We start from the raw sequence: 12718 nt of genomic DNA on the forward strand, positions 1-12718 counted from the left end.
CAAACAAAAAAAAGTATTAATTAGTTAACAAAAAGCAACGAACAAAATAAAATGTTATTTGTTTAGGATATATAAAAAGCATTATAATAACAATGACCTGGTTGGAACTTTAGATTGTAAGACTTACAGATTAAACACATTAAAATACGGTATGCAAGTGCATATACTAAAATAAAATGTCATTTTGTTGAAAACAAAAAATAAAGAATTTAAATATAAAAAGTAAAATGTTAATTGCAACGATGAAGGTTTAATAACCTATATCGAATTTACATTAATTAGGAAAAAACTTTTAATGCTAAATAAAAGTATTAATAATCTATATCGAAATTTACATTGTAAAAATACTTTTAAAGTTAAATAAAGGAATATAAATTATATAAATTTTGAGTAAACTCAAGTAACAATAGATTTAACATAACATACTTCATAATGAACAAGAAAACACACATCAAATTGCCTAAATTTTGTGTAGAATCAAGTGAGCCCCAAATTGAGGTTGTAGAGTGATTATAATGTGTGGAGCATGCGAGTATGATGGAGAGAGCTCAAAAGAGAAGCATTGTAGCACCATTACAAGCGCCATTTTTGCTTCCAACATAGCAAAATTTTGTCCAATACAAATACGTGGTCCACCTCCGAATGGAAGATATGATGCTTGTCCCTTGTTCACTTTTGACACACCTTCTGAAAATCGCTCTGGCTTAAAATCATTTGCATCATCACCCCATATGTCATTATCATGGTGTAAAAACAATGGGTTTATTTCAACTAGTGTATGTGCTGGTAACGTTAAGTTTCCTAATTTCGTTTCTTTATATATAAGTCGTCTTATTATTGTAGCCGGAGGATATAGTCTAAGTACCTCACAAAAAATCATGTTAATCTGCAAAAAGAAACAATAAACATGCAAAGCGGATAAGAAATTCATTGTATTAAGCAATGTGAGTGTTCTCCCTTTTTGTAAATATGATTAAAGCTTTTGTAAAGATAGATCCTGAAAATAATAATAATAAACTTACAATTTTTAGATGATTTAACCCATCAACATCCGGTTTTCTTTTTCCAAATAGATGTAGGACTTCATCTCTGGCACGTGTCTGCCAATCCGTATGTTGTCCCAATAAAATCATAGTCCATACAAGCATGTTTGCAGTGGTTTCTTGACCTGCAAAGTAAAAAATTTTGCATTCTTCGATGACTTCCTCAATGCTTAATCCAAAGTTTCTATTCCCATGTTTTTCAATCTCTTTTTGATTCGAATCCAAAAGAATGCCCAAAAGGTCATCCTTACTAGATTCTCCAGCTTTCATTGCAATAACTCGTTTATCGATAATGCTCTTTATTGTTGTCTTCATCTCCCGGTCAATCTCTTTCATGCTATTGTTTCTTTTAGTTGGAAAATATCTGTTAAGTTGTACTTATTTAGCATAAAAGAAATCCTACCAAATATACAGTAATGTTGTCACTTTACATACTAAATAAAGGAAAACATGTATAAATCAATAACTACTGTCGACTATTTTTATAATTCATGATTCATGCTTTCAAAACAAACAGCTTATAACTCACATATAAGTATGGACACAAAATTTTGCAATATAAATTAATAGTGAACCCTAATGGTGCTTTGACGATATAAATACTTAACATGAAATATATAAGCTTAATGTCTAATGTTCAATCTTTGTTTATGCTATAATGCTCCATGTGTTTTTCTTAATTTATGTATTAAAAGTAGGTTTTAAATGAAATGCATAATCATATCTTATCAAATGACCAAAATATGAAATATTGCAACTGAACCCGCTATCTTAGAAAGTACGAGCAACATTAGTTAATCGTTCAATTATGTGATAACATGTGCAAAATTGTTACACTTTTAGCAAACTTTTGCAACAATATTCTCATTGTCATCGATTTATGTAGATGGCATGAATTATGAAACCATATTTCAACTGATATTTCGCGTTACAATATTGCATAGTTTAATCCTACAATCAAATACGGTTGCATATTTTGTCAAAAAAAACATATATATATATATATATATATATATATATATATATATATATATATATATATATATATATATATATATATATATATATATATATATATATATATAATGATTTAAATTTGACAACCCCTTACATAAATAAACATTAAAAACCTAAAATATATGCACTTTGAATGTATGTTTCCCTTAAATAAAGATTGCCAGAGAAGTTGAAGTGTCTAGTTATGCATTTTATTATTGTTTTCTTAGATGATAATGAGTTTTAAATATTATTTCGAAAGAAACTCACCTTAATCCTGGAATGTAAAATGATCGTGCAGCCTTCATAACTAGCTTTGCTTGTTCTCTTTGTAGTTCAAATATCTTTTTTCCTTCCTTAAAGTTGCTACCAAATGCAGTACGTGAAATTACATCACTTGTTAACGTTTGAATATGAGGCCACACATCCACTTCACATAAGCCTTCATTTGTTAACATCTCACCCCACTTGTTTATCATCTCACAACAACTCACATAAAATGCAGGTACCATATACTACCAAAAAGAAGAATAAATATCAATGATGTTTACAAGGCATATTATTATTAGAGTAGAAATGAGTCTAGCTGGTTTAAGGCTCACATGATGAAAATTTTACTATCTATTTAAATAAATCATTTGAAACTTCAACACTTTTGTATGTTACATAAATCGGTTGATCAATTTAATTTTCAACTAAACATGTTAGATTGTCGGATAATCTTAATTGAGTCATGCATATTTGAAAATCTACATGAAAAAAAAACTTTGAATTTGGTTAAAACCGTTATAACGTTATAACATAGTTAAATAAACAAAACTAGTGCTCGAAAAAAAGGAAATATATATATAGGAATAAGTTCTATGGAAAACAAATAACTAGGGCAACATCTACCGGAACCAACAATCAAATGACACGTGTCCATTTATTTCTTCACAAGTAATGTATTGTGGAAGTGATGTGTTGTCATGTTTTCATTGGTTCAAATATGTGTTGCCCTTAACATTCATTTTCCATATAACTCTTCCCTATCTATATATATATATATATATATATATATATATATATATATATATATATATATATATATATATATAGGGGAGAGTTCAATTGAAACAAAAAAAAGTTGAGAATGGGGGAATCATTCTCAGCCACTCATTTATTTTTGCCGCAAAAGCCTCCGTCGTAACAGCGGAAATGGGAAAAGAATAGACATGTGTTTTCCAACAAAACATATTTATTTAAACTATGCTAATCATTACCTTAATATATACAAAAACATAGTCTTTTTCGTTTTTTTTTTTAATTTTTAAGAAGCTAATTTTATCGAAAAATTATTTTAAATATACCAAAATTCATGATTTTTTATTCTCTACAAATAGACATCCATATTGATATAGTTTTAAAATAAAATAAAAAATTTATTTTTTTATATTTTCAGCTATCGTTATTCATAAGTGAATAAAAATGAATCAAGTTTTTTCTACAGTACATTCCTTATTTACTTATGAATAAAAACTATGATTAATTTTTTTTTTTTTTTTTTTTTTTTACATTTTAAGTATCATTCATATATGAATACAACATATACTAAACATAGTATATTCATATTTAAATATTAGACGATTCATTCACTTGTGAATATTACATAGTATATTCACTTGTGAATATTAGATGGTATATTCACTTATGAATATTAGATAATATTTTCATATCTGAATATTACATAGTATTAAATGGTATATCACATGTGAATAATACATAGTATATTCACTTGTGAATATTAGATGATATATTCACCTATGAATATTACACAGTATATTCACATATGAATATTACAATGTGTTTTCACAAATATATATAATTTTTATATGTTATTCACATATGAATAACATATAGACTTGCATATTCGTTTTTTTGTTTTAATAATCATATACTGATTCAAGCGAGAAAACATATTCATATATGAATATAACGTGGTAATTTAGTTTATGCATTTCATCAAACAGTTGGAGTGCATACAAGTTAACTATTTTAAAAATGTTAAAAGTTATCAATTCCAAATCATCATATACTTCCGATTTCAACTTCAGATGCGACACCTATGTCTGATCGATTTTTCATTTTGATTTTGATTTTCGAAAATCATATTGGGAACCTGTGAGTATCGATTCTGAGTCCTTTAATGTCGACCGTGACTGCGAGTCAAGAACTCCGATTCCAATTTCATGAACAGCGAAGAAATTCTGATTCCAACTGATTTCGTTTGCGAATCTGGGAAATTCCAGTTCCAAACTTTAACAAATCGATGAAATTGATGAATTTGGGTTGCGAATTTGTCTTGAACGACGAACCTCCCATCTACGAATATTGATGATTGATTAACACTGGATGACATTGATGATGGTTTAGTTGAAGAAATTTAGATGATTGTTGAAGGTTGGAGGAGAAATTTTGAGGATGAACGAACTGTTATCGAAATCTTTATAGTTACGTATTTGACATTGAAGGTTATTAACATATTAACAAGTTTGCCACCGTGTCTTTTTATGCTTATATAAATGAGTGACTGATAATGATTCCCTCATTCTCAATCTTTTTTATTTTCTCAATTGAACCCACCTCTCTCTCTCTCTCTCTCTCTCTCTCTCTCTCTATATATATATATATATATATATATATATATATATATATATATATATATATATATATATATATATATATATATATCAGTGTTGTAAATATCGGCCTAGGCGGCGCCTAGGCGCTAGGCGGTCTGCAACTGATTACGATTAGGGGTGCTAGGCGGAAATTGGTCAATATCGGTCAAACTCGGGCTAGGCGGTCCTCGGCGGTCCTTGGCGGTCCTCGGCGGTCCTTGGCGGGAAGATTTTAAAAAATTCAAATTTTCAAATTTTCAAATATTATACCAAAATTTTCAAAACTTCAAAATTTTAAATTTTTAAATATTCAAAATTTCAAATATTATACCAAATATTTCAAAAATTCAAAATTTAAAAATTTTAAATTTTCAAATACTATATTTTCTTAGGATATATTAAGTTTTAAAATAGTTTTATTAGTAATTTATGGTCCCCGATTAATCCCCGCCAAACCGATTAATCGTTTGACCCCAGTCGACCGTCGAGCTACCGCCGAGCGATTTTTACAACCTTGATATATATATATATATATATATATATATATATATATATATATATATATATATATATATATATATAGAGAGAGAGAGAGAGAGAGAGAGAGAGATCAAAATGATAGGCACCTAATATTTATAGGATTATATAATTATAAAATATTAAACTGCACAAATGGTCAATATGGTTTGTCGAAAATTGTCACTTTGGTCCAAAAAGGTTTGGATTAATATCAGGGGTCCAAAAGATTGATTTTGTTGCGAGTTTGATCCAAATTACTTTGATTTTTTTTAAATGACAGATTTGTCATTTATTAATTCATTTTCTATTTTTTTATTTTGTTATATTTCAGATATAAATTAAAAAAAAATTGTTTTCAATCCTCCCTCCGGTAAACACCACCACCACTACTACCGATCACCATCTCTCTCTCTCTCTCTCTCTCTCTCTCTCTCTCTCTCTCTCTCGCGCGCGCGCGCACGCGCGTGCTGGAACACCTCTGATCTAAACCTTCACCAGCATACTCTTTGTTTCTACTTCGATGATGGAAACATATCTGCAAATGACGGTTTACTTTGAGCTAGGTTTTGCTGAGGAATAATCAAGTCAGAGGAGAAGACGAATGGCATTGAGAGGCGATAGGTTTGCTTCTAACGGTGGTATCCCACAAATCGGCTTCCAGATCTGGACGGAAGAGGATTTGGGCGAAGGAGGATCTGAATCATTGCCAGCAGATCTATCGATTCAGGCTTTGTAAGGATGCATTTCAGATTCTTGGTGGCTTCGTCTAGAAACCCTCAAGATCGATGACGTTCCAGATTTGTAAACGTCGCTATCATTACAACTCAATGATAGCTTCATCTAGAAACTCGAGCCACCAAAGTAGCCTCTGTCTCTCGCTCCTTCTTCGGCGAGTCTCGTCTCTCTCAGATCTAACGACTAGTTAGGGTTTTAAGATCTGACAAGTTAGGGTTTCAGATCGTCGACGTCCTTCTTCTTCACCGAAGGTGGAGCTAAAGGTGGTGGCATCGACGGTGAAGACAATGGTGTAATCGACAATGATGTTGGCTGACGGTGGTTTCCGTTGGTGACACCGGTTTCTAGCAGTGGCACCGGTGGTTTTAGTTAATAATAGAGGGAGAGATTGAAGATTGAAGGGATGAGGGGGTATAGTTTAGGTTTTACATTTTCTTTTTTGTTTTACTTTTAATTATGATAATTGGAAAATTAATAAAAAAAATTAGAATATAGAAAAAGTAAATGTAAATCTGTCATTTTATAAAATTCAAGGAAAATTAGACCAAACTCGCAATAGAATCAAACTTTTAGACCACTGGTACTAGTACAAACATTTTTGAACCAAAACGAGAATTTTCAACAAACCACATTGACCATTTGCACAATTAAATAGAAAAATTAAAAATATCATTTTTTTTGTTCTTATTATCTTCACACCTGTTTAAGATAATGATCAAAGTTGTAGAACTCGTTACTCGGTACCTGTTCGGCCGACTACTGAGTAACGAGTACTCGGGAGTACTCGGGGAGTACTCGTATTTGGTAATTCATGTAGAAATACTTTTTAGAGAAATTATACATGTCAAAATCATAAGTTAAAACCATAAGTTGATTGAAATATATAGCAAAATTAGATAAATGTGAATACACAAAAATTGAAAAAACACATAATGATCTCACTTTGTGGGTAATTACTGAAAATTTAAGATATATATTTGTACTAATAATCATATGTGTGTGTGTTAATTAATAAATCATTAAGTATATTATACATATTAATCACCGAGTTGACCGAGTTTTACAACATTGTTCAGTTCAATAAGTGGCCGATCGGGGAGTACTCGGGATTTTGTAACTTGCATCGGTAAGGGGCTGAGTAGCGACTACTCGGAGGAATAATCGGACAACTCAACGAGTTTCATCGGTAAGGGGCTGAGTAGTGACTACTCGGAGGAATAATCGGACAAGTCAGTGAGTTTTACAATACTGATAATGGCAAGTGTCATTCAATTTAATTTAACTTTGAATAATTAATTTCTCTTGGAAAATTCCAACTCAACACGTTAATTTAGGGTTTACTCGGATTGTGTGAGAAACACAAGAGGTGTGGATTCTTAAAAAAAATTAAAAAATTACAAAATTAAAAAAAAAAATACCTTTAGTTTTTCGACATGGAAGGCAGGATTGATTATTTTTCTGTGTTTAACCCATTGATCAGCATTAACGTCAGCTAATCCGGTGACTAGCAGCCTTGTTAATGGATTTCCTCCTCTCGGCTTTTGAAATTGATAATAATCGGAGAGGATCTCTCTTATCATTGACGGCTCATATATTTGTACCATTGGTGTTGGCCCCATCCATATAAAAATATTCTTACCTATGCAATTAAGCCCAAGTCAATCTGATCATTATAACACATTCAACTTGAAAAATTAATATGTAAAAGGGACAATTATACTCCAATTATATATAAGAATGCCATTGAGTTATATATATTAAGGGTTAATCGTTTATTTATGCAACCATATTTCAATTAAAGATCAAAATATGTAATATATCTATATTTATCAATAACCGGTAAAAATATAAGTAAAAAGTGAAACATTGTTATATAAATTGTTAAATTCATAAAACATTATTGCATATGGAAACATTAAAGGTTTTTTTTTTTTTTTTTAAGTAATTGAAATCTATTTTACTTCTAATTATAACATATGTCTAGTTGAACTTATGATGATGCAAGCTCAAGATGTAAATACTTAAGTAACACATCTACCCTAATAAATAACAATGATTTTGTCACATGTCATCTTCTCATTGATTTTGACACTTGTCATTTTCTAGATTTTTTTGAATTATTTAATATTCACTTGTCATTTTTATAGTTTTGTTTCTTTTTTATTCAAATTTCAATTATTGAATGACACCTCATGTTAATTAATTTTATAAATATATTAATTAATGTATATAATAATTTTTTATTATATGAATTTCTTTTTCTATTAATATATTAATTAATATATATGTATATTAATGTAGATAGTACATTTCATTTATAAATTCATATTAATTAATTTTATTAGTATAGATTAATTAAGACCAAATTATATAAATAGCCCATATAGTTTACCAAATATCACAAAATCAGTTGTTACTTATTTTTTATCAACATGGTTTTTGTGATTACCAAAACTTGTGTGAATGATCTTTTCTTGCTCACAACATTATTTTTGATCTATTTAATAAACCTATATACTATACGGGTCTCACACCTAGTAAATATAAACGAAAAGTGAAACAATATTGCATAATAGGAGGTGCATACAATATTTTATATATATATATATATATATATATATATATATATATATATATATATATATATATATATATATATATTACTTTTAAAATAAAATGTTATTATATATTTAATGAAAAAGTCTACTCTCTTGCAAAATTAAAAAAAAAATGATATATAAGATTATTACGATAAACAAACATTTTACTGCCATTAATGGCATATTAAAGTCAACTAGGTTAGTACTTATAGCTCAATTGAATTGTTTTAATCAAAAACTTTTCTAAGATATTTTATATCATCTTTCTATTTTTCTTCCACACGAAAATATATTAATATATATTAATATTATTTAAATATAACACTTGTAATAATATAAATAAAAATAAAAGATAGAATGATATTTAATTTTTTTTTTCTAAATATATCTAAAATTAAAGTTTCATTATTTACATGATGTGCAAATTTAGAATTCTTATCCATAAACGACAAGCTGAATGGTAAGATCGAATACGTGAAATTTTAAAACGAATCATAACAATTTGGAATTGATTGTCAACCTTATCTTAAATAAATATTACTTACTACGATACGATACGATATTGATCCAAATTTTTAAATAAACCAATAGTAAAGGTTATGAATTGAATAAATACCGTAAGTACTAAAGGATTTATGCATGAATGGTGAGACACGAGGAGTGATATCATGAGTTACACTCATCGGTTTCAGTTTGGCTTCACTTGTCATGTGCACCAAATCTTTTAAGTCTCCGTACATGAATTTGTAAGAACTACCCTTGAAGCCTTGGTCTCTAAGAAGCTTTTCTTTCTTCTTCGGTTCAAACCACAACCAATTTGAAAGTCTCCATACAAAGAACATAGAGATTGATGCTACTCCAAGAACACAACATACTGCAGTTAATTCCATTAATGGTGGATCTGAATCTTGTGGTGGTAATGTCAAAGAATGGAGGAGGACGATATGTATAGATTGATTATATATACATTTCACCACCTTATATTTTGGCTAGTTGACGGTATTGCTACTTGTGTTTCTATTGTCTTCGTGGCAAGTCCTTGACAAAATAGCACTAACATAATGTTTTACAACAAATAATATATATGTGGGCCGGTTTGGTTTTTATGGGCAGTTTTATACGTCAAAACCGAACCAAACCGTTATTTTTCGGTTTTTGTAAAATTCAAACATAAATCGTCGGTTATTGCTTTGGTTTCGGTTTTTCGGTTTTGGTTTTCGGTTCGATTTTTGCTCATCCCTAGTTGGAGATGATTATACACCCTAAGTATTCAAAAACCATTCGTCAAAATATGAATTGGAGTTTTTAACTTATTGACTTTTCCAAAAATCAATAAGTTAACATCAACTTTTAATATAAAAAGATGATTTTTTTCAATGAGCCAAGAAATTTTGGTTTTCCCAAAAAATCAACTAGTTTTTCCTTTTTTTTTAATTTGCATGTTAGCTATGAAAATTACCTACAAAAAGTTATATCAGTGATTAATTACAGAATACCAATGGAACACCAACCGAAACCGAAACCCTAATTCGGCGATGAATTTTGTAATGGAATACTGAAAAATATTTGTAAATTACAAAAAGATAATGGTATCAACATGTAACAAAACATTTCAACAAATACCATGGTGACATTTTATAATAGTTTCTAAGGGTGATCGTGGTTCGCTTTGAAACCGTAAAACCGACCAAACTGGTCATCGGTTTGGTTTTATGGTTTATATTTTTGTTTGGTTTTATGGTTTATATTTTTCTTTATAGTTTGACTTGTGGTTTTGAAATTTTCAAACCGTACTGAACGGTTTGACTTACGATTTTTAAGATTTCAAACCGTATAAAAATCAGATCGGATCGTAAAGTCTATATATATATATATATATATATATATATATATATATATATATATATATATATATATATATATATATATATATATATATATATATATATATATATATATATATATATATATACTAGTTGTTTACCGGCACTAAGCGACGGGTACGAATAAATTTTTTCAGAATTTCTTTCTAAAGGTTTTTTTTAGTAGATAGTTACTACATTTAAATAATTATCAATAAGAGTTATGTTAGTAGAAACGCAATCAATAAGAATTAAAAAATGAAAAGTTGGAAATATTTACAAATGTACATGACCACATGATAGATTGTGTATTATTAATCATTTAACACTTATTTATACACCATAATTGATGTATAGACTTCACTGTCGTTGAATTGTTTGTTAGACTTCACTAATACTTTTGTATTGGCATGTGATATCCCTCTGAATAATATCACATAAAGTTGGTCATGCAATAAAACCGATTTTGAAAGATAAATACCAACATTTGGAATTGTTTATCCCTGATTTTATGAATTGTCATCGCGAAACATATCGAATTGAAAATTGTTTTCTCTTTAGCTTGATAGGAACATGTCATCTTCAGACGGACATATATTGCATCAATCAAAGCATTCAATGACTTCTTATTTTTTTCAGTGAAAGGAATTACTATATCATCGGGGATGCGAATAAAGTTTTCTTGAACAGTTTCTTCAAATCCATGATCGACAAGCAATAGAAAGTTAGAGAACCATATATCAGTTAATGCTCTAATATTTATAGTTAACTGCAACTTGATAATTGAAGACAAAAGAGACAACATTCGTATGCTAATCCACAATTTGTGCTCGTGTGAAGGGTGGTGCAACAAATGCAAGTATGTTAAAATTTTGATGTTAAAATACAAATTTGTTGTTTTGGTAAAAGTAAAAGTATTTTGATGTTTGGTAGCAAACGGTAAGCTTTATGCAATATCGCTTTAGGTTTAATCACAAAAAAAACTTTATTTTATTAAACTTTTTTTGAACATCGGTTAATCACAAAAGAAATCCATATGTTGTTTCTTATTAGATTTAGGGTGTTCAAATAACTAAAACCAAAAAACCAAACTAAAAACTAACAAATCATTCCATTTTTCAATACAACTGTACTTTCAGTTATTAGTTATTAAGCCATTATACTTTGAAAATCCACCAAATTCTAACATTGTACTTTCAATTTGTTTTCTTATTATTTTATTATTGACAAAAGGATTTTGAATAAACGTTTATATCAGAGTTCAATATTGTCCCTAATCGACACTACATCATAGTTCCAAATAACCATATAATAGTTTCAAAACTGACCATTTTGAGACTTCTTTTCAACAAACTTTTACTATTTTTGTTGTATGCTTGACTAAAATGACCATTTTGATAGAAAAGTGTTGGAACATTTATTTGGAAAATAACCATATCATAGTTTCTTATTAGACCTAAATAACACCATGTCACGTTTCCGACATAATCATATAATAGTTAAAAAAAATGCCTATATTAACTAATTTACCTTCTTTTTTTGGCAAAATGACCAAGTCAAGACCGTTTTAATGAAGAAGATAAAATCACCCTTTTCAAGACCTGTACACAAACTAACACACGTGTGTGGAGTTAAACATAGCACCTTTGAAAGTCCATAAGCCACATGATCTTCTACTTTGATTTTGTTCATACTGTAGGAAGATCGGAACTATACTTTCTAGTGGTATGACATATTAAGATGACGGAACTAATTGATCAACTATCATTTCCTAAATAAAAAAGTTGAATGTCTTCTTCAAGTTTCTAACTTGTAGCCTGACTTCAGGGAAGCATCATAGTAAATAATATTGATAATGATTCCAACAATCTAAAATTTGACATGTGTTTACCGAAAATGGTAAATTGTGTTATCAGATAGTCAAAATCAATGTCTTTCAAATGCAAGAAAGAAAATATTACGTTCCGATATAACCAACTGGTGAAGGTACGCTGATACAAAGCCTTTAAACAAAATCATTTTGAATGTACAATGGTGTACTAAGAATAAATGAAAGTACAATGTTATAGCAAACAAATCTTGGAAAGTATATTGATATTACTTGCATATATCCTAAAAAAGATTGAAATTTTTTTGGAAAGCACATTGACACTACTAAACTAAAGAAGGAACATAAATACAAAACAAATATACATAACAAAAAATAAAAATTTATTTTTAATCAAAAAGTGGATACCCAATGGGTATCAGTTCCAAATATATGAGAAAGGAAACCAATCCTATTTATATAGGTTTCAGTCTTA

The 12718-nt window shown here is 29.0% G+C and overlaps 1 protein-coding gene across 1 annotated transcript; it reads right to left on the reverse strand.

The window, feature by feature from the left end:
* Positions 1 to 356: 356 nt before the first annotated feature.
* Positions 357 to 9494, reverse strand: LOC111889315 (cytochrome P450 CYP72A219). The gene is made up of 5 exons (XM_023885451.3): positions 9170 to 9494; positions 7372 to 7592; positions 2310 to 2554; positions 1023 to 1407; positions 357 to 886 (listed from the first exon to the last, which is right to left on the reverse strand). The coding sequence occupies exons 1-5, from the start codon at positions 9441 to 9443 to the stop codon at positions 461 to 463; spliced, it is 1551 nt and encodes a 516-aa protein (XP_023741219.1). The 5' UTR covers positions 9444 to 9494; the 3' UTR covers positions 357 to 460.
* Positions 9495 to 12718: the final 3224 nt, after the last annotated feature.

Source organism: Lactuca sativa, chromosome 8, assembly GCF_002870075.4.
Source record: "Lactuca sativa cultivar Salinas chromosome 8, Lsat_Salinas_v11, whole genome shotgun sequence".
Classification (NCBI taxonomy): Eukaryota; Viridiplantae; Streptophyta; class Magnoliopsida; order Asterales; family Asteraceae; genus Lactuca; species Lactuca sativa.

Coding starts and splice junctions, on each gene's coding strand:
- LOC111889315 (XM_023885451.3), bottom strand. CDS start 9,443: ATGGAATTAACTGCAGTATGTTGTGTTCTTGGAGTAGCATCAATCTCT. Junction 7,593..9,169: donor TAAATCCTTTAGTACTTACG/GTATTTATTCAA, acceptor TTAATTGCATAG/GTAAGAATATTTTTATATGG. Junction 887..1,022: donor GGTTAAATCATCTAAAAATT/GTAAGTTTATTA, acceptor TTCTTTTTGCAG/ATTAACATGATTTTTTGTGA.